The sequence below is a fragment of the Nicotiana sylvestris genome, chromosome 6 (genome assembly GCF_000393655.2).
Source record: "Nicotiana sylvestris chromosome 6, ASM39365v2, whole genome shotgun sequence".
Lineage (NCBI taxonomy): Eukaryota > Viridiplantae > Streptophyta > Magnoliopsida > Solanales > Solanaceae > Nicotiana > Nicotiana sylvestris.
In genome coordinates, this window is record NC_091062.1 from 2,026,678 (window position 1) to 2,053,701 (window position 27,024).

At 36.2% G+C, this 27,024-nt stretch overlaps 3 protein-coding genes and 1 pseudogene across 3 annotated transcripts; all 4 read right to left on the reverse strand.

The window, feature by feature from the left end:
* Positions 1-364: 364 nt before the first annotated feature.
* On the reverse strand, positions 365-4,257 carry LOC104214762 (zeatin O-glucosyltransferase-like; annotated as a pseudogene).
* Positions 4,258-4,759: 502 nt separating this feature from the next.
* LOC104214761 (zeatin O-glucosyltransferase-like) lies at positions 4,760-6,278 on the reverse strand. Its single transcript, XM_009764473.2, has one exon. The coding sequence runs from the start codon at positions 6,276-6,278 to the stop codon at positions 4,893-4,895; it is 1,386 nt and encodes a 461-aa protein (XP_009762775.1). The 3' UTR covers positions 4,760-4,892.
* Positions 6,279-10,271: 3,993 nt separating this feature from the next.
* Positions 10,272-12,635, reverse strand: LOC104214760 (uncharacterized). The gene is made up of 2 exons (XM_009764472.2): positions 10,688-12,635; positions 10,272-10,583 (listed from the first exon to the last, which is right to left on the reverse strand). Exons 1-2 carry the CDS (start codon positions 11,906-11,908, stop codon positions 10,560-10,562), a joined length of 1,245 nt encoding a protein of 414 aa, XP_009762774.1. The 5' UTR covers positions 11,909-12,635; the 3' UTR covers positions 10,272-10,559.
* Positions 12,636-15,367: 2,732 nt separating this feature from the next.
* On the reverse strand, positions 15,368-26,415 carry LOC104227474 (V-type proton ATPase subunit H-like). Its single transcript, XM_070150114.1, has 12 exons — positions 26,176-26,415; positions 25,331-25,445; positions 24,699-24,824; positions 24,227-24,329; positions 24,086-24,158; positions 23,124-23,189; positions 22,894-23,011; positions 22,160-22,321; positions 21,762-21,887; positions 20,962-21,087; positions 20,570-20,749; positions 15,368-15,959 (listed from the first exon to the last, which is right to left on the reverse strand). Exons 2-12 carry the CDS (start codon positions 25,364-25,366, stop codon positions 15,711-15,713), a joined length of 1,365 nt encoding a protein of 454 aa, XP_070006215.1. The 5' UTR covers positions 25,367-25,445; positions 26,176-26,415; the 3' UTR covers positions 15,368-15,710.
* Positions 26,416-27,024: the final 609 nt, after the last annotated feature.

The window sequence follows — 27,024 nt, forward strand, 5'->3', positions numbered from 1 at the left end:
AAAAAAGTAGTAACAAGAAGCAGTAACAACAACAATAAAATAACCGAAGCAAAAGAGACAACCTGTAGTAATAAAGATCTAACTGTAAGAAAATCCACGAATAATAATGATACTACAGGTATGAAAAAGGAAAATCTTAATTACCTACTAACCGTTTACCCTAATTCTCGGCCTCCATCGGTAAGCTGCAGTGCACCATGCCTTCTATAGCACTAGACCATGTTCTTAAAAGACTCTTCGATTTCAATGCAAGGATCTGAAGATTGTGAGAAGTAAAAAACTATTCAAATGAGCTCTAAAGTAGGAACAGAAAGTACTAATACTCAAATATGAATGTCTAATATACACTGATCTGGCTATGAAGTTATTTGATAATATCGGAGATGAAAGATTCCATTTCCTTGCGCGCAACTCCTCCATGGCTAATAGAGTTCTTGATCTTATTGCTCAATTCCATCGCCCTTTGCCTCATCTCTTCCCCTTCTATCGTATCCATCAAAGTCTTGACAGCTTTCTCAACCGCCTTTGCTGTCACCAATTCCTCCTGGTGAGCCCAACTCTTAACAGAGGTTCCAATCTTCAGTACATTGGTTACCAAAATAGCGTTATAAGGCTGGTCGTATTGGATTGGCCAAGTTGCTAGAGGCACTCCCATGCTAATGCTCTCGATACAAGAATTCCATCCACAATGACTCAAAAATACACCTGCAGACGAGTGCCCCAAGATTTCCAATTGGGGTGCCCAATTTCTCACTACCATTCCTCTTCGTTTCGTTCTTTCTTCAAACCCTTTTGGTAATTCAATCTTCCCATCTTTCTCTTCAAATTTCTCATTTTCCATCTTTTTATCCGCTTCTCTTAGTACCCAAATGAATCTATGGTTGCTTTGTTCTAAACCAAGCGCGATCTCACACTTGCTCTTACGAGAATGTAGTGGTTGTTCCAACGAGACAAGTATCACTGTATTAACATCTTGCTAGTCGAGAAATTCTAGGCATTCATCACGAGTTTTATGTTAGGACCGTAAAAATCAGGTGTCATACAGAAGCTAGCAAAGCAAACCTTGAGCGACGATAAGTCCGACAACAAAAGAGAAATCTACCAAAAGAGACATAAATATTTAACGTGGTTTGGTCATCTAACCTACGTCCACCGCGGAGATAGAACAATCCACTATGTAAAAAGAGAGTACAAAATATCGAGAGAACAACCTCACGAAGAGGCAAACACAAGTGACATGCTAACACTACTCTCAAGCTCCTGTGGCTACATTGTGGATGCTACTGAATGAGAAAGACGGATCTTCAATTTACAGAAGTCCAAACCTTTTCCTACAAGAAAAAGGACTAGCCAAGTATAGGAGAATTATAATTTCCTTCTACAAAAAGGAAAACTCAATTAAGGTAATTATATTGCTCTTTCCTTCAACAAATAGGAAAACCAAATATATTAAGAAAATTATGGCAAACACCTAACATTCTATTGCTTGAGTCGTGTGATTCAAGCAACATATGAAGTGGACCAACAGCCCACAACGGCTTATTGTCTATTGCATTGGCAAGTAAATCTAGGTACTTACCTTCCAGTTCTCTGCAGGAGTTCATTATTTCTCCTGAGCCGAGCGTCCACTCATGTTCCTCTCTAACGAACATTGCCATATCGGGTGCAGCCCAACTATCCAACAACGGAAACTCATCCTGCATTTGCTCGATCATTTTGTCATGATCATCATCAAGTATGTCATCGATACTTTGTCGGAGCATAGTATATCTGGTAAAAGCTGAAAAAGAGTGGAATTTATAGGACTCTACATTCAGGAATGAATGAACATCCCCCATATAACTCCTCATTATAGTGTCATGAATTATGATTAATCTCTTTTCATTGGTCGACAACTCAAGGCATGCTCTACAAATTGGTCCAAAGTATTTTTTTAAGAAGATTAGAAGCGACGCCAGACCATCGCCACCATCTCTGGTATCTTCTGTTTCAGAAGGTAGCAAAAGGTCATTGAAAAGAATGTTAGAGACTTCCAAACCATCTTGAACGCGTTGCTACAAATCTTGGTTGCGTTCAGCAAGACAGAGGAAGTGTACTGGTATATTTGTTAGGGATATAGTAGATATGTCATAGATCCAATATCATATTTGATGATTTGAACATATTTTTGTGAACATTATTTGATATAAATATATATGGCATCTGATATTCTTTTATCATAGTTATTATTAGTTGTTTGATTAATTTGATAAGGTCCTTGATTAAATTTTGAAATTTTTCATCGTGATAGAGATCATGATAATGAGAGCAATGTCTCTTACAATTTAATCTAAATTTGTTCTTGATCGTAGGATTATTAACTTGGATATTAGTAATCCGGTTAGATCAATATTTATGTGTTCGTCTTTATGGGATAAAGATTAGTTGATCTCATTAACTAAATCACATAGATAGATGATGCATATAGAGATATGATTATTGAACCGACTCATTGGATAATTCCTAATGGTTAGAATTATCATAAACTGTCAATAGGATATTCTTTTGAAGAATATGATGTAAAAGTTTCCTTTGACCTCAGATCATTATAGTAATTGACATGTTATTTATTGTGCTTTGATACCAGACACCTATGGCCCTAGGGCGATAGTTGAAAAGATATTGGGCATAATTAAATACTTGTAAAATTAGTGATGGATCAAGATGGAATCTATCAACTCTTGGTAATGAGTTTAAGTTCCATGTTGTCATGAATCATAAACGACCAAATTAAGACCTTGGCCAGGGCAATTGAATGAAAAAAGAAATGAGTTTCTTAGGTCATTCAATGGTCGATTATATTTGACATGGACACGTAGTTGGTCGCCTATTAGAATTTGACAGTTGAACCATATCCTAGGGTGATCCAGCGCTATAAAGACAGAAGGAATTACTACATTATTCTTGTACTGGTTCTTGAGAGTAAATTGTATACTTCATGCTATCCGGTCGTTAAGGAGTGTTGCTAGACGCCACCCTTGATTAGTATATTGATGTGATCAATTTACTACCGGTTTAGTATTGAACCTATGGGGTCGCACACTTACGAGTGTTCTGATCTTTGCTAAAGGATTAATTAACTTATTATTAGATAATTAAATTAAGAAATTTAATTAGTCAAATAGATCTAGTTATTAGTCCAAATGAAATATTATTATATTCTTTGCTAGCACAGAGGATATAATTAATATTGTGAACAAATTGAAGTTTCTTTTGGAATAAAAATTAAATTATATCTCTTGGTTGAAATATATATGTGATATATATAATAAATATTTATTTATATAAAATATTAATGGAAGTCTTTGATTGAATCCAATTTCGAATTGGATTAGCACAGTAAACGTCCATAAAAGTACTCGCCGGCAACGTGATATCCTTTGAAAAATGAGATGTCATTTTCTATAGTAAAATACCAACAAGGATTTTAGAATCCAAATTGGAATTGAATATGCAAAGTCAAATTTTTCGGCAGCCACAATCCCATTTGAATGGGATTCGTTTTTGGAAAGAAAAGTCCAATTTAGAATTGGACAACATCTTCATGCCGGCTATCAAATTCAAAGAATGAGATTAGTAGTTTATGTATAAGGTCAAAAGGATTTGTTGGCTACTTTGTCCTATTATGAATAAGATTTGTATTTTACAACATAAAATTATAAGAATCCAATTTTGTTTTTTGATCCTCAACGGTCTTCCCGTGTTTCTTAACATAAATTAATAATTTGGTGCTTGAGTATATATATATAGATATCGTACTTCACCCAAAAAAAGTGAACAAGTGGTATCAGAGCAAAATTTATTGTGTCTAAAATTTATTTACGAAATATTTTAATATTATATTTGAAGAGTTCAAACCATAATACATGTGTCTTATGTAGTAGTCAAATCGTTTGAATGTTGCTATTATTTTATTGTAAATAAATTTTAAACACGAAAGGATCTTCCTAGAATTGTTATTGTATTCCGCTACGTATTACGAATACCTATACGCAATCCAACAATATTATGGGAGGCGATGAAGCGAGCAATGATGAAAAGCTGGTTTATAGGACTATATAAAGGAAATGGCCCCATGGCCCCAATCACTTCATTAAGCTGATCAATATTGGGGTTAGGGCCATAAGAACAAGAAGAGAAGAACAGTGAAATGAGTAATGTGCAATACAATGAGTTTAGATGCTTAACTACAGAAAATACTTGTATCACTCTTCTCATACTTATTTTAAGTTAGAAGGAGAACTTTGACGTAACTGGTAAAGTTGTTGCCATGTGACTAGGAGATCATGGGTTCGAGCCGTGGAAACAACATGTTACAGAAATGTAAGGTAAGACTAAGGCTGTGTTCCGAACCCCGTGCATAACGGGAGGTTAGTGCACCGGGCTGCGCTTTTTATACTTATTTCAAGTTAGTATGCATTTAAAGATTGAAGAGAAATGAATGTGCTACTCTATCGATAAACGTGTATAATAAAGGCATCATGTGATATGAAGATTTAAGAAATTCAACTAATTAAGAGATCCCTCAAATTTCTATAAGGTGGTGTTTGACTTCTCTTAAACCAAGAAACCTGTTAAACAGATAATTAAGTAAACTAAAAAATTATTCCTTACAATTTAAACTTTCAGATGTATGGCATTTATTTATCTGATGCATGAATGAATATCTTATTTTCTTTTACAAAGACAGCATCCAAACTGATGTTCTCTCTCCCTTAGCTTTTTGATAATGGTGTCTGAGCCAACTTTTTTCTGTGCCTCGACTAATTTAACTGGTACTTGCTACCTCGCGCCAATATAAATATGAATAACTCTATTCACCATTCCCCTGATTCACCTATTGTCCAACCTTTTTATCTGATAATACATGATATGAAAGATTCCATTTCCTTGCGCGCAACTCCTCCATGGCTAAGAGAATTCTTGATCTTATTGCTCAATTCCATCGCCCTTTGCCTCTTCTCTTCCCCTTCTGTCGTATCCATCAAAGTCTTGACAGCTTTCTCAACCGCCTTTGCTGTCACCAATTCCTCCTGGTGAGCCCAACTCTTCACAGAGGTTCCAATCTTCGGTACATTGGTTACCAAAATAGCGTTATAAGGCTGGTCGTATTGGATTGGCCAAATTGCTAGAGGCACTCCCATGCTAATGCTCTCGATACAAGAATTCCATCCACAATGACTCAAAAATACACCTGTAGACGGGTGCTCCAAGATTTCCAATTGGGGCGCCCAATTTCTTACCATCATTCTTTCTTCAAACCCTTTTGGCAATTCAATTTTCTTATCTTTCTCTTCAAATTTCTCATTTTCCATCTTTTTATCCGCTTCTCGTAGTACCCAAATGAGCCCATGGTCGCTTTGTACTAAACCAACCGCGAGCTCATTGACTTGCTCTTGTGAGAATGTAGTGGTTGTTCCAAACGAGACCAATATTACTGAATTAACGTCTTGCTTGTCGAGAAATTCTAGGCATTCATGACGACTCCTGTTGCTAGAGTCGTGTGATTCTAGCAGCATATGAAGTGGACCAACAGCCAACCACGGCTTGTTGTCTTTTGCATTGGCAAGTAAATCTAAGTACTTACCTTCTAGTTCTCTGCAGGAGTTCATGATTTCTCCCGAGTTGAGCTTCCATTCATGTTCCTTTCTAAGTAACATTGTTGCAAATTGTGCACCCGAACTCTCCAACAATGGAAACTCATCCTGCATTTTCTCCATCATTTCTTCATGATCATCATCATCAACTATGTGATCAATACTTTGTCGGAGCAAAGAATATCTGGCAAATGCTGAAATGGAGTGAAACATATAAGACTTTACGTTCGGGTATGAATGAACATCCCTCACATGATCCATAATTATGGAGTCATGAATTAAGACTAATCTCTTTGTATTGGTAGAGAGATCAATACATGTTCTTCTAATTGGCTCGACGAGGCTTTTTATAAATAGTACAATCGAAGGCAGATCATCTCCAGCATCCTCTATTTCTACCAGAGAAGAAGGTACTAAAATGTCATGGAAATGGATGTTTGAGGCCCTGAGATCTCCTTGGACGTGCAGTTTCAAATCTTGGTTCCGATCAGCAAGGCAGAGGAAATGTACTGGTATATTATGGGAAGCGATGAAGCGACCAAGAATGAAGAGCTGATTGAGATGACTATAATCAGGAAATGGTACCATGGCTACTATCACTTCATTGAGCTGATCAATATTGTCTGATGAGTTGGTAGCCATGGTGACAAGAAGAGAATAACTGAGAAATGAATAATGTACAATGAGTTTTCTATAAGTTGGTGTTTGACTTTCTCTTGAAGCAAGAAACATGTTAACTACTAATTAAGCAATCTAAAAAAATATTCCTTACAATTTAAACTTTCTAACTAAATTGTCGCACAATTCAATACCATGAAGGAGAACTTTGGAGCAACGGTAAAGTTATCTCCGTGTGACCTATAGGTCACGAATTCGAGTCGTGGAAGCAACCACTAATGCTTGTATTTTGTTAGGCTGCCTACATCACATGCCTTGGGTATGGCCCTTCCCCGTACCCTTCTTAAACGTGGGATGTCTTGTGCACCGCGCTGCCTTTTTCAATACCATATCAATAAAGGTCGTAAATTGAAGTCTCAACACCACCTATTAACCAAAAAAGTATTTCAACATGCTTGATGCAAGAAAAAGAATCAGATCCACACGATGAAGGAGCATAGTAAGAAATAGTAAAAAGAACCAGCTTGTAAGTGCCATTTTTCGGTAGAGATTCCATCTCTTCTTGCATAGCTTTCATCCACTGGTTCTTTTCTGGATGGGACAACACATCCTTAAGACTTTTTGGCTCCCCCTCATCACTGATGAGGACATACTCTATGGAAGGGTACCTGCATGACTCTACCCTTGGCCTCTCTGATCTCCTCAGAGTTGAGGTTGTTCTTCTCCCTGAGTGGGGTGATCCACTTCCTCGACACCTTCATCAAGTTGCTCCCCCTACTCAATAACCTCACCAGGTTGCTCCCCCTGCTCGGCAACCTCGTCGGTTGTACTTTCTGCACTTGTGGGATTGTTAGAAGTATAAGGAATAGTAAAAAGGTTAGGAATTATACCATTCTTCGCCTTTTCTAACATATCGACAATAGTTCCAACTTCACTTTCTCGGAAGACTACATCTCTGCTTCTGATGACCTTCTTCTTTACAGGATCCCACAATCTGTACCCGAACTCTTCATCTCCATATCCAATAAATATGCAGGGAACAGATTTATTATCCAGATTTGTTCTCTGCTCTTTTGGTACATGTGCAAAAGCTCTGCAACCGAACACCTTCAGATGCGAGTAGGACACCTCCTTGTTGGTCCAAACTTTTTCTGGGATGTCAAACGCCAATGGAACTGATGGACTCCTATTGATCAGGTAACAGGTTGTCTGAACTGCTTCACCCCAGAATGACTTAGGCAGTTTAGCCATTCTAAGCATGCTTCTCACCTTCTCCACAATGGTGCGGTTCATCCTCTCGGCTATGCCATTGTGCTGCGGGGTTCCAGGAACTGTCTGATCCCATGACTTGAACAATACTCTTCAAATTCCCTTGAAGTGTACTCACCTCCATTGTCACTTCGGAGACGCTTTAGCTTTCGACCCGTCTCTCTTTCTACTAGAGCATGAAACTTCTAGAAATCTTGCAACACCTGATCTTTGGTTTTTAAAATATAAACCCATAATTTTCGTGAAGCATCATCAATAAAAGTAACAAAATATTTGTTACCGCCCATTGATTCAATTTCCATTGGGCCACAAACATCAGAATATACTAAATCAAATATATTCAATTTGCTTTCAGACGATGTCTGAAATGAGACTCTATGTTGTGTACCAAATAAACAGTAGTCACAAGGTTTTACCGTTGTACCTTTGGCATAAGAAATAAGTAATTTCTTGGCAAGAATCTGCAATCCCTTCTCGCTCATATGACCCATTCTTTTGTGCCACAAATCTACAGAAATCTCATCTTGTGCCGCGTTCAATTCACCTTGGCATATTTCTGCATTTGTCCTGTACAACGTGCCACGAGCAACTCCCTTTGCAATCACCAATGATCCCTTAGTGAGTCTCCACTTTTGATTTGCAAAATAACTCTCGTATCCATCTCGGTCTAAAGCAATTCCCGAGATCAAGTTCATCCGCAAATCAGGTACATGCCGCACATCCTTTAGAACCAATGTGCATCCGACATTTGTCTTGATACAAATGTCACCAATCCCCGCAATCTTTGAGTAACTTGTGTTACCCATTTTCACTGTGCCGAAATCACCTGCTACATATCTGCAAAAAAGATCTCTTACCGGTGTGGCATGGTGAGATGCCGCTGTGTCAACCACCCATTCCGACTCTGGACCTGACAGGTGCATGCATTCCTCTTCCTCATTTATAAAGAGGACAACATTATCATTATTTTGCACCATGGCGGCTGTGTTGTCGTCATTCTTCTGGCCACTGGTTTCACCTTTGCCCTTCCTTGGATTTGGGCAATCTCTTTTGAAGTGACCTGGTTGATTACAGTTGTAGCAATTTCTGACTCTTGATTTGGATCGGTTCTTTGACTTCCCACGAGCTCCGGATCTACCATAGTTGTTCGAACTCCTTTGATAACTCCTGCCTCTACCTTCTGTGATGAGAGCCTGTCCTTGATTTTCAGGCTTCTTTCTCATCTTCTCATTGAGTAGAAGAGCCGATGTGACATCTTTCAACTCAATAGTAGTCTTACCGTGCAGGATGGTTGTTGCCAAATTATCGTACGAAGATGGCAACGAGTTCAATAGCAAGATGGCTTTATCTTCTTCCTCGATTTTCACTCCGAGGTTGGCAAGCTGTGTGATTAGTCCGTTAAACACATTTAAATGTGACAAAAAATTCGTACCTTCACTCATGTGTAGGGCGTATAACTGCTTCTTCAGGTACAATTTATTTGTCAGCGTTTTGGACATGTATAGGCTTTCCAACCTTGTCCAAATTCCACGTGCAGTGTCTTCATCAATGATGTTATTTACCACATCATCTGATAAGTGCAACCTGATTGCACTAGCAGCTCTTTCATCCAAGTCAGCCCAATCCTCAGCTTTCATGGTATCAGGCTTTTTGGAATCAACATCTAGAACCTTGTGTAATCCTTGTTGGATGAGCAGATCTCTCATCCTTCTTTGCCATGTTGAGAAACCGTTATCTCCGTTGAATTTTGCTACCTCGTACTTTACTCCGGACATTTTTATTTTTCACCAAGTATAGTACTACCGACAGTGAATAGTATTTCAGTGAACGAGCAGAACCTGTGCTCTGATACCAGTTGTTGGGAATAAACCCCTTACCAAAATAATATTCACGGTAATAAAGCGGAATAATAATGTAGCACCGAGATACGGTATTAACAAGAATAAAAGAGTAACAACGACACCAAGATTTTTACGTGGAAAACCCTTTTAATAAGAAAAAACCACGGCCCCGAGAGGAGCAACTGATATCACTATAGTAAGGAATTTTACACTTTGTAAGTCGGAGTAAAATACTCCAAAGACCACTACAACACTCAAAAGAAATAACCCTCTTTTGATATTTCCACCTCACTACAATATCGCTCACTCTCTATTTTCCTCACATACTATTTTCTTATACCCTGTCTATGAAACCTCACTCTTTCTTTCTCTCTTTGTTGGTGTGAAGAAATGAGAGTTGAAGCTCTCCTTTTATAGCCAAAGCTTCACTCTCTAAAGCCTACAATATTTGACAATTTACACACACTTTTCACAATTCAACAAAGTTGGCTACCAAACCAAAGAAATTCAACAAGGTTGGCTACCAAACCAAACTAATTCAACAAGGTTGGCTACCTAACCAAACCAAGTCAACAAGGTTGGCTACCAAACCAAAGAAACTTTTATTAGGCACATGCCTAATACTTCTTCAATGAGATGGACATCATCAATCTCCCCCTCCAGTCTTGATGCAAGAAAAAGAATCAGATCCACACGATGAAGGAGCATAGTAAGAAATAGTAAAAAGAAAATGTTTACTGTGTAACATGTTGAGTTTTTCGATGAGATGATCAGATAATTCAAGAGAAGCACCAGTGAAGATCCAATCCAAAGCATATATCTATCTATCTATCTAGTGAGTACAAATATTCTAGCTTAAACTACAAACTGCAGCAGAGATAACTTACAACCAAAACTCACAAGAAGATAGAGAGAAATTCAAAGCAAAATATCATGTTGATATCATGTTCTTGATGTGGTAAATTAAGTCGTTGCAGATTCATGGAACATACAACATTTACAAGCCACTAATGATCAATTCTTTGGCCATTCTTGTAAAAATGCCAAAAAGACTTTTTCAATATTCAAAAAAGGCATAATAAGTACAAATTTCAACATCTTGAATAAAAGAGTAGCCCGGTGCACTAAACTCCCGTTATGCACGGTGTCCGAGAAAGGGTCGGACCACTATTTGAAAGCTTTTTGATAGCTGATATCAGAGCCAAAAGCAAACCATCACCTGTCCACCATTTTAACAAATTGTCAAGATTTTCACATATATACAGACTTATTGCAAGCAAAATATATACACAAAAAAAAAAAAACAGTAAAAGAGAGTAATACCTCTGTTAGAGAAACTACAGATAACTCATCTCTTGTAGGGGATTTCTTATTTTTCCAACTTCTAATTTCAGATTGCATCAAATTTATTTGCTCCTTAATATCATGTAACAACATTAGTTCTTCGTATCTGTCGGATTCTTGCCTTGTTCCTTGTACCTCAACTTCAGCTATCTCAAACGTCCTATTGAGACGACGAATCTCTTCTGTTTCTGAAGCACTAGTTGTAGCGCAAATCGCCAAATGACAGTCGACTGCAGCAGCTTCACCTACTTTATGTAACTTGTTCTCATGCTGCATAGGTACTAAATATTTCTTAAGGCAATCAGTTTGATCTTTAACAAGTTGTTTTGCAGCCTCTTTTGGGACAAAATCTTGTTTTTCAACCCTTTCATCACTCTGCCAAATCATCTTATCGTCGTCTTTAATAGCTCGAGGGACTTCAAATACATCAAGAACCTTCGGAGGAGAAGCAGAACGAACAGACGTTCCATTGTCTGATTTATTTCCTCGATGCTTAACTTGGTAAACGTCGAGGAAATTGTTACAATAGTTCCTTTTAGAAAGTGGTAAATGTGACCTCATTTCACTACTGCACGATTTCGCATAGTTAGCACCAGCAATCTGTTTAACTCTTTCTTCCAACTTTTCAATCTTCTCACAGTATAAATCTATACTTCCATCCATTGAAGTATCATTCAAATCGCGTTCTTGACTGATATATTCATCTTTATCAAGAATTCCCTTTATCTGATTAGCATATTTCTGTGGAATATTTGGAGCTGATTTACACCTCCCAATAGCTTGAACACTCATTTCTTGATCAAAACTTTCATTCTTATGAAACAAATCCTCATTAAATTCAATATCATCACAGCCTATACTTAATAACTTATATCGATAAGCTTGTGTTTGATAATCTAAAGCAACTATTTCCATCTCTTTTTGATTAATAAGATCTTGAAAAATGGATAATGACTCATCTGCATGGCACATTTTTTCCTCCACAAATCTTTTATACTGTTCTGCTTCCATTTCCTCTGCAGCCTTTTCGCCTTGAAGACGTAAAATCATGGACAATGCTTCACTTGCAGCACTAGCTGAGGCTTCACTTTCTTCATCCAACTCATTATAAAGCTTCTCTATAAGTTGTTCTTGAACATAAAGTGTTTCTTGTAACGATTTGACGTCGATTTTAGACATTGCCATGCCAATTTCAAACATCAAACATACTACAACAACATACGCAGTATAGTCCCACAAGTGAGGTCTGAGCAGACCTTATTCTTATCCTGTGAAGGTAGAGAGGCTCACAAGTGGAGTCTGGGGAGGGTAGTATGTACGCAGACCTTACCGCTACCCTGTGAAGGTAGAGAGGCTGTTTCTGGGGACCCTCGTCTCAAGGACAAAACGAAAATGAGCAGTATCAACAAGCAGTAACAACAGTAACAAAAAAATGTAATAATAATCTTGCTTGTGTCTATAATAAGAGAATCATTTAGGAAATTATACCAAACAAAAATGATTGATAATTGATACTATTAATATGAATCCAGGCATCAAAAAATGGATCCAATTGCAGTTAATGCTCCAAAGATTCAATTTTTATCATGATCATAATAAATCCATGTTTGGGTTTTGATCAACTTAATACTATCCAACAAGAAATGTCTAAAATATTTACATTTATATAACATACAAAATTACTTAAGTATTCAAAGAAAATAATTGAGAATATTCCAAAGTCATCATTTTCAGGCTTGAAGAAACCTCCATATATGAATTCTTTCAAGGAATTACAGAATTGACAAGATACAAAGAGGAATTTTTATTAAGGGAAGCAAGCAATAAAAAGTTTTTCTTTTTTAAAATTAAAAAAAAAACATAACAGGATTCAAAGATATGTGAATCTTGATAAAGGATATAAAAGAAAATAGAAAAACCCCAATAGAGGAAGATAATCAGATAGGGAAGAAGAGTAAAAGAAATGAATTTTTCTTTCCTCTAATGAGATTTTTCAGATCCAAAAATTCTTTTTATTTTATGACTGTTTTTTTAATTATATTTCAAAAAATGTATTCCTAGATTCAAGTGTTTGTTTAGGCAACCCAAAGGTAACCAAATAAAATCCGCATCTAGTGTTTGCATCAAATTGTGACTAACGCTAAGTGAGGACAATTTCTTTTTTCCTTTTCAAATTCACCCCTTTTAATGTACGAAATAATTTAATTTTACCTTCGTTTACATTGGGGCTATTTGAACCCATGTTGTTAGCAAATCATCATGTAATGGAGCTCTAATTGAACTGTGAGCTTTGAAGTCGATCAAAATCTTGACACGTGTTAAAATACTTCGAAAAAAGGTCTGAATTTATTCATTTATTTTTGACTAAGGTTAAAAATATTCTTCGTAATGAAAAATCTCTATTCAAGCACAACTCAACTTTTAAATACTCATTTTTTCTACTTTAACTTCAAATATTTTATCGTTTTTCAAACTTCAACCAAATATCTTGCAAAGAGAATAATAATGAAAATACGGAATAACATATATCTCGCTTCACTATGACTGATTTTGGATAGATATATACGATACAATATTATTGAAAATAACTTCTCTACGTCACACAAGATAAGGATAAGGTATGCGTACATCCTATCCTCCTCAGACCTCACTTATGAGATCACATAACATAGGTTATGTTATTTTTGTAATATACGATACATTATAAAACTACCATACAACAACCAATACTCATATGGACTGATTTCACTTTTCTCTTTAGTTACATTTCATCAACATTTATCTAGTCTCAGCAAATCTTGGACTCTATCCAAGTTCTGCGGACATCGGAACTAACATTAATACAAAGACCCTAAACCCTAAACCCTGAACATTAATATAGAGAACCTAAGAAGAGGCTTTAGTTCCAAATAAAGGAAAAGACCTTTGAACTTTCTTAAGAAAATACTTAGAATTCATAGATTTTGAACATGAACTCGAATAATTCGAAGAAATTGATGACTCGTTCGAGCTAGCCGCTTCTCTATCGTCTTCTTTGATCGTCTCTAACATCTTCGATGCTCGATTTCTCATGACAGTCACAAATTGTGGTGGTGCTGTTTCAAGAACAAACTTTGCAATACGAGCATTCGCCATTTTTGGATTGAAGAAGTTAGATGAATTAAACTGGTGTTTTGAGGATATGTTGGATTGTCAGTGACTTTATAAGAAAGATATTATATGGTATGAAATTTATATAGGAGTCTGGAATATTGGATTATGAAGCTAGCTAGCCATGCATTGCCAAGGCTTAAATTGATTCAGTAGTCTTAATCATAATGTTTAAAATCATTTTTAGCAGTTAGTGCTGGTGTTTACTTTTGGTATTAATTGTATGGATGAGATATTTCCCTCCTAAATCATCTAACCAGAATGATAGGACAAAATATACACTGATTGTACAATATTTTAAGTTTTAACCATTAATTGTAACAAGTAACTTTATTTTTCTAAGTTATTTGTTATATATGGTCCATTGCAAGGTATGGACTTGAGTCCCATATTCGATATTACAACGTTGATGTAGGGTTATATGGCCTTGGCCTCTACCATCTTAATAACTAGCTTCTGAAATGTGGTTTTCTCTGGGTTGCATCAATGGTATCAGATTCATCCACCACACGCTGTGCCCACCGTGCCATGGATGGTACGCCAGCATTGCAGTGTTTGCCTGAGGCTAGAAAGGTCTAGCGCACAGCCTCGAGGACGACAGATGCAAAGCGTGATGGTTTGTTATGGTCCACTGCAAGGTACAGATTTGAGTCCCACATCGGTATTGCAATATGCCGATATGAGTTATATAGTCTTGGGCTTTCCCCACCTCAAGCTTTTGATTCTCCCTAGGTTGTATCGTTACTAACCCTAGTTTTATGGATGGTAAGTTATAGTTATCACTTAGGAACTTGATAATATAAAAGTTCTTTTTAATTGTAAGTGTGTATAGTTAAACTCAAAATAATTTCACAACCGTTAATACTTATAATTTAGTGATATCGGTAATAATTTTTCATACAATAGGTGTCGGTTCAATTTTCGTTATCGTTTTAACCATTCTCCGCCAAATAAAACTACAAATAAAATCATTTAGAGATATGGTGTTACTGTCATCAAAAGTTTCCAACATTGTACTTTATGTCATTGAGCTGTAAGTGGCTCATAGAATGCCACATGTCCTTTTTAGATCAATTACCTCAACTGACTGCTTTTGGTAGATTTGGATGTATTTTGCGCTGAATGGTCAAAGAAGAAATTATTTACTTGAGATAGTGAAAGTTTATTTTGTCCAAAAATATATTTTTGTACAATTTTGGCATGTTTTTTCCCTGTTAGTTTGGTATGTATATGGGGTTGTTGGAATTTCAAGTGGCGTACGTAGAATTTTGCAAAAATAATATCGGTCTATTGATACAATTATCTTGTAAGTTTTGGCCTTGAAAGTATGGTGGTTTAATTTAAGGTTTTACTCGTTCTAAATTAATATCTGTTCTGTATTATTTTCAGGTGATGTTGACATATTAATAAACACACATTATTTATTAGAAAAAAATTGTAGTATTTAGATATGTATATATGTGAAGAAACTATTTTGCAAGCGATGCTGAACCATACCCCTTGAATAAATGGTAGAAAAAATTGATTTATTGGATAGAATAAGGAATTATTCTGAGTGAGAACTCATCAAAACAATAAGCACGCTACAGTCTCAAAATAAGCTCGGATCGGCTATATGAATTCTCACTGTCAATGTCGCTCCAATCACATTAAAGAACAACAATAAACTCAGTGTAGTCTCAAGAGCGGGATTTGGGGAAGGTAGTACGTACGCAGACCTTACTTCTACCTTGAAAAAATAGAGACCCAATCCCATTAAACAATAAGATAAAATGAATAAATAGAACATGACCTAAGAAAATAACAAGATATGTATAGTTTTGTCTGAAGAATGAAGCCAAATGAAGATAATTTAAGCCTGCAAAAAGCTGGCATATTTGGCACCTAAGAAAAGCCTCTGGATGCAAAGCAATGCATTTTTCGTGACCTCTGCAGTTTCATGGTTCAATAGTTTCATTACGCGTTCCTTAGCTTTGAGGTCGGCCACTATGATTCGCCCGGCAGGATGGCATTGAATGAACTGAGACAAATCGTAGCAAGCGACAGCGAGTGTCCTTGCATCACTTGATGTGTCCAAGATTGTCATAAGCACTCTCAAGATCTGCAACACAGGACGACGATGATCACTTTAATACTAGAACAGAAGTTGTCGGATTGATTTGTTATATGTACGCTAAAAAGAATAACAAGGGACGATAACAACAATAAAGCTACTAAGATTGCCACCACAATAACTGATTATTACTGCCTATGTTTCATTTTATATGATACTCTTTCCTCTTTAGTCTGTTCCAAAAGAATGGTACTTTCAACTTTTATAGTTTCCATTTTACCTTTATAACATGCTCTTAAAGCCATAGAAATGTCATATGACATGTTAACACCACAAGTACTAAGGATACTTTTGGTATGTGTCGAAAGTCTATCTATCTTTCTTCAACTCCATGCCTATCAAACACCGCTTTATAAATAAAATGGAGAGAGTACTACTGCTAGCGATGACTACTTAGACACAAGTATAGTTTTTGAGTTCGAGTAGCAGATATACCAAGTCAAAGCCAGCAGAAAGTCAAAGATGAATAAATTCAGGTTTAATGCTGCACTGTGGGCCGGTCCCGAACCGGACCGGACCGGGCCCGCGGTCTTAACGGGCCTCACGGGCCTGGTGGGCCGGTCCTGGTGGTCTCTTAAAGCCCGAGGCGGGCTGGTCTTCTTTGGTAAGCCCACGAGCCCGGGACCGTTTAGCCCGGGACCGGCTGGCGAGCCTGGTCCGGGCCCAGCGGTCCTAACGGCTATAAGTTTAAATTTTTTTTTTTTTTTTTTTAAAAAAAAACAGCCCAACGGCCATATTTAAAAAGTAGCCGTTTGGGGCTTTTTTTGACCGTTTGGTAGTTTAGAAAATGGCCATTTGGCCCCCAAACTTTATTTTAACCCCAAACTTTATATAATTACACTTTTCCCCATTTCTCAACTATAAATACCCCCTCATTCTTTCATTTTTATTCACCAATTCATCAATATCTCTCAATCTCTCTACTACAATTACTTAATCTATTGTTGAAATTTCGTGAAAAATTGTGAAGTTGTTGAATTGAAGTTTTCAAGTGTTCAACGATTTTCAATTTTCAAGAAGTTGTTCGGCAATCCGGTAAACTCGTTTCAACTCTTACGTTTTAAGAATATATTTTTGTGTGGTTTAGATTGCATAATTATAATTAATATGGCATTTTCTTTGAAAAAAATGTTTGGTAAAGGAAAAGATAAAACCGGTGAAAGTAGTGGCCAACCAACTACCCTTCCCCCGGCTCCCCGACCTAGAAAAGATAAGCAAGTTGAAAGTAGTCGCCAACCTAGACGTCCTCCTCCTTCTTTAATTCTTGATAGTGATCACCCTTGTTTTCAATTTACCGATAGAGAATTTTACCATAATGTTGCACCAGGTGAAAGATTAGATGATGAAATTATGAATGCTCTTTATCCTAATGAAACCATCTTAGAAAATAATGAGGAAAATGAGGATGATGATGAAACCCAAGCACCGGATTTAGATGATACACCTACTAGTCCTCTTAATAACCCAACTGATGCACCGGTCGACCCACCTGTAGAAACTCCTACTTTTAATAGAGAACCTGCTAAACGCCTAGAAACATCATTAGTTTGGAATTTTTTTACTCAAGTAAGAGAACAAAATAAGGCTAAGTGTAAAACTTGTGGGAAATTAATGGCGCATAAATATACTGGAGACCGTAGCGGCACGGGTAGTTTGACTAGGCACATAAAAACACACCCTAGAGATAAGGCTAGATTTTTTCAAATGAAAGCGCAGCTAGAGGGGACAAGTGTAGATTCTGCGGTTAACCCTAGTACAGGTTCAAATCTAGTTCAACCAGGAATTAACACTGTCACCGGAGGTATTTTATATTACGATCCAAATAGAGATCGTGAAGAATTAGCAAAGATGATTACTGTTATGTGCTTACCTTATACTTTTGCTTCTAATCCTAATTGGGTTCATTATATTAGAAGAGTTTTTAATCCTACTTATAAAGGTTGGCCTCGCGCAACAGTTAAGAGTGATATTTATAAATTCAAACATGAATATGAACAATATTTGCGGTATTTATTTACTCATATACCTAATCGGATTTCTATTACTACTGATATTGGTAGAAGTGGTAATGATTGTGATTATCTAACTGTTACAAGTCATTGGATAGATGAGGAATGGATAATGCAAAAACGCATAATTGCATATAGAATAATTAATTCGCGTCACACAGGTAAGTTTATAGCTAACACTGTTGCAGATATTTGTAGATATTTTTGCTTTAGCGATAAAATAATGGCAATTTCTATGGATAATGCTTCTAGTAACACTAGTGCTATAGGCATGCTTACAACAACACTAAATCCTGCATTTACTAATATTTTCCATGTTAGATGTATTTGTCATATTTATCATTTAATTGTCGGTGATGGTATGCGAATTTTAAACATAGAAATTGAAAAGGTTAGAATGGCTCTTAATTGGCTTTTTTATTCAAACCGTAGAAGTAGACTTAGAGAGTATTTTAAAAAATGTGATGAATATGGCCTTAGAGAAAGAAAGGTTCCTAAACCTTGCCCGACTAGATGGAATTGTATGTACGAAAGTTTAGTAGTTGCATATGAATATAGAAACCCAATTAATGCAACGTTTAATTCTCGGGTAGGTGGTGAGGATGATGATGAAATGCTTACTACTCAAGATTGGACGAATGTTAAAATTCTTTTAGATTTTTTAGAACATTTTCAAATTGCTACAAATGCATTTTCTGGGCAATATTATCCTACTATTTCAAACTGTTTAGTTTATATTGCAGCACTATCTGATTTGTTTGTTGAATTTGGTGAGGGTGGGGACATTTATGAACTTGCTATAAATGAAATGAAACAAAAGTTTAAAAAATATTTTTTTCCTATCCCTCCTATTTATGGTCTTGCTGCAATGTTAAATCCTACAATGAAATTGGGAGGTCCTCATTTTTGGTATTCAAATATTTATAAGGCTTTAGATCTTTCAAATGAGGAAGTTGCTACACTTGCAGATGCAAAAGCCTCAATTAAAATTAATGCTCAAACAGTTTATAATGCTTATCAACTTGCCTTAGAGCATGCTAGGCCAACTATTCCAACCCCTACTTCGTCTAGCTCACAATCGTCTAAAAGAGCTGCGGGCTTAAAAGCTCTTAAATCTTGGACGGAGTTCAGGGGTTCTCAAGGTGATAATTATGATGAAACTTCACATCTAAATGAGCTTCAAGTTTATTTGTCTCAGGGACTTGAAAAGGAGAATCCAGACGGCTCTTTTGATCTTTTGGAATGGTGGAAGGCAAGGGAAAAACATTTTCCTGTTCTTGCAAGGATGGCTCGGGATATTTTATCAATTCAAGCTTCAACTGTTGCATCAGAGAGCGCTTTCAGTCAAGCAAGACTGCAAATAGGTGATCATAGAGCGTCTATGAGGGATAGCTTGGAAAAATCAGTACTGTTTAGAGATTGGATCCGCTCGGAAAGAAGAAACTTTGGAATTGCAGAATCACAACCGGCGATAGATGAAGCTTATGAAGAAATGATAGCGGAACTTGCGGAGGATTCGGCTTCGCCCGGAAGTGGTGATGAACAAGCTTCTTTTCCACCACCACCAACGCAACCTCCTCCGAACCTTGAAGGATTTATGAGATTTGTTAGAGATAATACATAGACTAATATGTAACTTGTATTTTGGCACATCTTCCTTAGTTTTTTTCCTTCTAATGGTGGTATTAGTACCTTGTTGTGCTCATTCCATTGGGGGAAGGATGACTAAGAAAGATATGCCATTTTTGGTAATAAAATTTATTGCTTCTACCCTTGAATATCTTTTCGCAATATTTCTTTGTCTTTACTTAGAATTATTTATAAGCTACAATATATACATAACATACAATATATACTACAAGAAAATATATAAGAGAATATATATACATAAGATACAATATATATACTACAAGAAAATATATAAGAGAATATATATACATAAGATACAATATATATACTACAAGAAAATATATAAGAGAATATATATACATAAGATACAATATATACTACAAAAAAATATATAAGAGAATATATATACATAACATACAATATATACTACAAGAAAATATATAAGTAATAAGTTATAATATATATACATAAGATACAATATATATACTACAAGACAATATATTATGCATGACAATTTAGTGTTTTACTATTGTTTTGTTATTTTTCTTTTTCGTCAAGCACTTTAATAATTAGATCTACATATATACTACATATATATTTTTAATATACCCATGATACTACAAGAAATTGCCTTAAAAAAAAAACCGCTAGGCCCGCGAAGCCCACGAGCCCAGCCCGTTAAGCCCAGGACCATGTGGGCTTAGGCCCGTCACGGGCCGGTTCCACCCGTTGAGCCCACGAAGCCCGGACCGCCAGAGCCCAGGCCCACGAAGCCCGGCCCGTTTGGCCCATGAAGGCCCGGGACCGGCCCAGAATACAGCCCTATTCAGGTTAACAATTTTGGTCAGGCAGTTACCTGAATTTATTACAAGATTTTTATTTTACTACAAAAAGGCACAACATGAACAGTATATTACAGCGTTTAAATTATGAAAGAATGTTAAAAACTACAGGCATTACCTGGAATCCATTCTCCTCGAAATTATTTATATTCTCCTTCCAGAATAGAGGATCTTTATGCATAGGAGACCAATCAAGATTGCCAAGTAGGACTTCCTGCTTGTACTTGTCGTATGAACTCAATTTTTTAATGTTGTCCTTCAATCCTTCTTCAAGTTGATTCAGAGCATCCAAAAGGTCCTACCGAGATTACAAATAAACATATTAACATGATTAAGTATTGTCTATTAAGGAAATAAGGGGACACAGTAAATATTTAGTGACCATCTCTCCATACAATGAGCAGTGACGTCAATTTTATCTATTTCAACGTTGCCAGAACTTTTTACAATTTGCTTCTTATATAAGACAAAATAATTATCGACCTAAAAACCAAAAAATGGTTGTATCACCTCATCACTCCAAGCCTGCGCTTTCAGGTTCTGTACAATTTGCAGCACTCCCACGTCTACCATCTGAGCACCAAATGTCCCTTTGGAAAGCAAATTCCTAAGAGTCAAGATAACAACCCTGACGACCTGCAGCCATCGAAACATCAAAATGCCATGAACAAAGATGAGACAAGACATCATTCTGCTCGACTTGATACTTATTAGATAGATAAATTGAAAAAATTTCAACAGATTAAGCAAACTATCCACCAAAATAGGATTGTTGTAGAGGATAAGCATCTTTTATTCCCCCCCCCCCCAACCACTCGATAAATAAAGGGAAGCAAGCTCCCGCTATGCACGGGGTCCGGGGAAGGGCCGGATCACAAGGGTCTATCGTACGCAACCCTTGATAAATATCCACCAAAATAGGATTGTCTTTGCTAGAATGCCCAAATAAGTTCAACTTAATTTGAAGTTAGTTACTGCTTGGTGCTACTGTTTTTCTTTTCGTCTTTCGTGAGCCGAGGGTCTATTGGAAACAACCTCTCTACCTTCAAAGTGAGGGTAAGGTCTGCGTACACACTACCCTCCCCAGACCCCAGATGTGGGATTACATTGGGGTTTTTTTTTTTTTTTTGTTTATTTGAAGCTAGGAAGTATAGAAGCAGGACTGTTAAAACTTCAAACTTATGAATGTACAGTAGAATATTAGTTGGCGAAGTAGAACCTCTCTTCGCACGCCCAAATAGAAAGATTATAGTCAGAAACAGAGCGAATACACAGGTTATTATAACACTTAGCGTGGAAAAGTCACTCACCTTCTCCTTTGTCGAACCTTTAACAACTTCTGTCAATCGAGGTAGGGCCCTAGAAGTAGCCAAGTACTCAATTGCAGGTTCATAGTAAGACAAAAGCCAGACGCATAGGCATGTCTCGTAGAGAAGCTGTTTTAAAAGAAGGGCAGAAAGTCATTACATCTTAAGACAAATTTGTAGAGGAACTGCTTCAACACAAAAAGAAAAGGTTAGCAATGTTTGGAAAGTTAAGCAGGTTAAAGATGGCAGCATAGAACTTTCTACCACAAACTCTCGGAGTTGCATGATACATGAATTAGATGACAAACCATCTCAACTCTCACATCCCAGCACTTTGATAACATAATTACAGAATTTACGAAGTTGGTCTAACATGTGGTAGTATTAGGGTAAAGATGCACCTGAATGGACTGCTGAGTAGATGCTGGTGTAATTAAAGGAACAAGCAGCTTCACTCCGTCAGCTTGAACAAATGAAGATCGAACAATAGGTTCCTTCAACAGAGTTGCAAGGCAATTGATGGCAGCGGGAATGCTACAGCTAGGATGAGAAGGCTTTCTCAGCTGCAGTGATATGGACAAATCAGGATCGATACAGTGCCAATAAATTGTTATTTAATTATAGCAACAAGTGGGAATAAACCCATAACGTTCATTATTGCTCCTTTTCCATTACTTTGGTGACTTAACTTTAGTTAGAAAGAATACCATGACAACTGAAAAGAGAAACACATTAAAATTGGAATCAACAAAGAGGTTAGCAAGAAAACGAATACCTTCTCTCAACTATTTTATGTCAAGGTGGAGAAGGAGGTTAAACCTAGGCTTCACAATGTACTTGAGCAGAAGCAAGAATTTTCATGTTTCAACTCAATAGGGTTGTCCCAAATAGATTGAATTATAACTTAATTTGTTTTATTTTATACTGTTCTAGCTCTTTTCCTTCATCCTTCTCTTCTTTTCAGCCGTTTTCCAAAGTACTAATGCCAAAATTCTATACCTCCATAAACGCTAGCAAATCCCCTTGAAATGTCTAGAAAAACAACCTGACGAATTGGTAATTCTTTTTTTTGCCCTGGGGGGGGGGGGGGTGGAGGAACAAAATAGAATTGCAAAATGTAGGAATGCAGACGAACCTGCGCGCATAGCCACTCAACCAGGCCTCTCAGAACATCTTCAGCGGTGGTGAGTTTCCTCTTTGAACTGGCAGCATCTCCGTTTGCATCAACACCATTCTGAACTTTTGGCCTAGCACTGGAATTACAAAAAGGAAAAGGAGAGCCTTTAGGAAATAGTTTTTTTTGTAAATCATCCTAATCTTAGGTCTCTCAAGATGATAGACACCAACGGATAATGACTTTAATACCTCACTATCACAGAGAGAATCTTACAGCTCTTCTCTTGTATGAACCAATTACCTTTCCAAAGCAATCTGAAAGAAAATAAACTCATCATTCAGAAAGAGAAGGAATGTGAGAAAAGATAACTATCGCAAATAAGAGACTGCATATGGGCAAAGCAAGGAATTTTCGAAGAACATACAAGTCTCATTTTTTCGATTGAGCTATCTGCATGTGCATCTGGCTTTTCTATTTGTCATTTTCAACATCACCTTAGGTATATACCTGCTCCGTTAGAGCCGAACAACATATAAACCCATTGTTTAATTTCAGGAGCAAATGATTTGGAATACCTATGCATATACAAGTAATTGAAGCACAGTTGATTTCGTGATTTTGTTGACACCACAATGTCACCTCCTAATATTTCACGTAGTTCAGAAAATCTTGATCACAAACATTACCACTAAAATAGATCCCGCAATTAAAATCCTAAAGGACTAATGCTTAGTTTCTCCGACAATATAACTTATCAAACTAATGAGAACTTAGAAAAATATGAAAGATCACGTCAATTGGAATAGATAAAAAGGAAAGCAGGTTTTGTATATTTTGGATATGAAGGGGCAAAAAAAAGACGGAGAAAAACTTTGCCTTCAAATATCTGCTATTTCGAACACATAACTTGCTACTGACTATATGTAAAATAAAACAAAACTAAATGAACTCCTGCTAACCGCAACTCAAAATGTGACGACAGCAATTCAGTGATATCCTAAGCTGGCATCGAGTTGATACATGTGAAGTTGAATAAATGTATTAAAGAAGGAAAAAGGATAGATCGACACATGCAAATGCATGGAGAAAGGGGGAGGTAGTACATCAGTGGTGCTATAGAGGGAGAGAAATAAATAAAGACAAGCTCAAGTAAAATACAGATTGTTCCGACAATTATGGACCAAAAGTACACAGATGTTAAGAACATTACCTAAGGAAAGGTTCATAAGTGTCTTCATTGGCAAAAGAGTTGTCATGGAATAATTTCGCTCTTCTTGGGTTTGCTGCAAGAAAGAAGGTATAGATTAGTCGATCTATCAAAAGAGATTTAAAAGGTACGCCCCTCAGTTACCTGTAAGCATTTCATCAATCAAAGCTAAAACATATTCCACAGTTTCTTCCTTGAAGATATCTCGTAAAATGGTAACAAACACACTGACATAAGCTGGACCATCCTGTAACAATGAATAACTTTTGATAAATAAACACCCAAGCACATATAAAAAGGACATTGAATCAGAACCAAATCAAAAGTAGGAAGGAATCAGGTGTATTCCACAGCTGATTAGTGAAGAAAAGGTTAGTGATAGTATTATGTCAACTATATCCGTTAGAGAATATTTAATTTCTTTTCCCCCCAAATATGAGTGACTTTTGACCCCTGTTCTGCTGACATAAAAGCAAACACAATATTACCACATGTAAGATCTTCTCTAGATAATCCAACTAAATACAAGAAAGATCAGGCAGAAACGTTAATTGAAATAGAATTGGCTGGCCATTAAATGTAAATTATAGCTAAGTAAAAAAGACAGAAACATTACATCATCCAGCAACTGAGCTTTGTCACTTTCAGCCTTTTTATCATAACGCCTCAACAGCTGAAGACCAGTTTCGGTGATCAGCTTCGTGGTCATGTAAGTGTCCCATAGAATATCCCTTCTCAAAACCTTTAAAAAGTAAAGCACACAATATGAGCTGCACTGAAATACACAGTTGATCACTACCCTCCCCCCCCCCCCCCACAAACAAGGAAAAAAGACAAAACTGCTTTCAATTCTTAGCTTTTTTATAGGAGCATGATAAAAAAAGATGCCATATTGTTATTGTCACAAAAAAGAAAGATAACCGTGACAGACAGTTCACATAAAAAATCCCAAGAATAGAGAACTTTCTATTAAATAATGTACTACTGCAAGGAAACTAGCAATTAACCTTTAACAAAACCCTCGTACCTTAATCAATCATTTATTGCTCTTTCCGGTTTCTATTTACACAGACAAGCTATTAACCTTTGTAGAAGAAGAAAGGCAATGGATGAAAAGAAAGCAACTAACAGCCACAGAGCTAGATCCTCGTGTAAGTGCTCAATATGATGATGGTGGAAAACACAGTCTAGTAATCATTAGTGCAAAACTGTAGATTCATGATGATGCTTATGCACGCAAGAGATTACCTGCTCCGTCGTGAGCTCAGCATTCTCAATTGTCATTGTGACTAGCTTCTTCAGATCCGAAATATTTTAGCCTCTAGCGAATCAAGTAAAAGTGGAATGTCTTGTTTCCTTTATCCTGTATAGATTCCACAGAAATATTTCAAAACTCATGACAGATAGATATTCCCACATTGTACAGATTCATTTAAACACTGGATCATCAAATGCTTTCGCACAATCCGTATAATTCAAACTCACTAATTCAAATGGACTATCATTTGCAAATTGATTTAGAAAAGCAAGGCGATGATAATTCAAGCATTTTACTCGAAAAACAATAAAACCCAATTTCCAGCAAGTTCATTTAGCTACTTCAACACTCAACATTTTTCTCAACCTAAACCTAAAGCTCCAAAACATTCTTTCAAACCCAGAAATTGGCATTTCCCATTCCTCTCGTGCCGTTCAGAAGAATTAACCCAAATAGCCGCTCAGCCAACCGCTTAAACTAAAAATAGCCTGTGGAGGTATAATATATGCATAATTCGTGTATTATAATTATTACGTGTAATCAATGTATAATCTATGTATACTGCTAGAAAAAAATAAACAATGAATATGGCTGGAAATTTATGTAAAGATCCCCACAAACTTTTTTTTTTAAACTTCAAGAGTCAACCTTTATCTGTAAAACACATTCATTTAAACCCAGAACTAGCATTTCTCATTTCTCTCATAAAAAATCTAAGGACCCAATACTATAATCCAGTGAATTAACTGAAATTGAGATGAAATTGAAGCTAGCTGAAAAGAATGGAGGAAAAATGTATAAAATAAATAAACAGATAGGATACAAATCAAGATACCTGTATCGGGACAGATGGCGGAGATCAACGTGGAGAAGAGAAAGACTAAAGAGGATCTTGAAATCTGAAAGGAATAAGACTGGTAAGAGCCAAGCAGATAGATCAATCTTCAGGAAAGAAATGATCCATGTAAGAAACAGCAGGAAATCACAGAAATGGTCCCTAATATTTGGATTAGTCTAAAATCATCTTTAAATACTTTATTTATCTGTTTTTGTGGCACATTTTTTTGGTTTGTTTAAAAAATTAATGATACTTTTTTATATTTAGAAGGCTAATGATGTTCGAGCCACTTAAACCTACACCCGTGTATACTTTTTCATTTAAAAACTTCCACTTATATTTATGAATTAACTAGTTTTAGTGTACGGCATTGCACGTGTATATAGTGTTCAATATGCATGGATGATGAATTTTGTTAAATTAGTTGTATATTATTTTATAATTATACATATCTTATAATATGATATACAAATATTTTAAATTGTGTCTCACCCGAAATCTCTTTATGACATTTTGGCTTCTACTATTTCATCCTTATTTCTTAAAGTTTATATTTTATCAATTTAATTCTTAATATTATAATTGATTTTGTTTTATATTCTGATTTCTTTTAATTTTCAAATATTTAATTATTTTTTAATTATTAAAAGAAATAATTTATTATTTGGAGATTTAAATTATTAATATTAGCTCATACCATATATAAAATTTTAATTATAACTATATTTTTATCTACAAAAATTCTTTTTACAAATGGTAAAGGGTTTGATATGTCCCTCTACTATTAACAATTGTTTAAATATATCCTTCGTTATATTATCGGGTCAAAAGACTCCTCACCGTTAC

Bases quoted from the DNA above. Each gene is read 5' to 3' on its own strand.
- LOC104214761 (XM_009764473.2), bottom strand. From the start codon at position 6,278: ATGGCTACCAACTCATCAGACAATATTGATCAGCTCAATGAAGTGATA.
- LOC104214760 (XM_009764472.2), bottom strand. From the start codon at position 11,908: ATGTTTGAAATTGGCATGGCAATGTCTAAAATCGACGTCAAATCGTTA. The intron at 10,584-10,687 runs GTATTACTCTCT...AATGGTGGACAG, and splicing joins CTGTAGTTTCTCTAACAGAG to GTGATGGTTTGCTTTTGGCT.
- LOC104227474 (XM_070150114.1), bottom strand. From the start codon at position 25,366: ATGACAATTGAGAATGCTGAGCTCACGACGGAGCAG. The intron at 24,330-24,698 runs GTAATGTTTCTG...TCATTGTTACAG, and splicing joins AAGCTCAGTTGCTGGATGAT to GATGGTCCAGCTTATGTCAG. The intron at 23,190-24,085 runs GTAATGTTCTTA...ATTTTCTTTCAG, and splicing joins ACTTATGAACCTTTCCTTAG to ATTGCTTTGGAAAGGTAATT.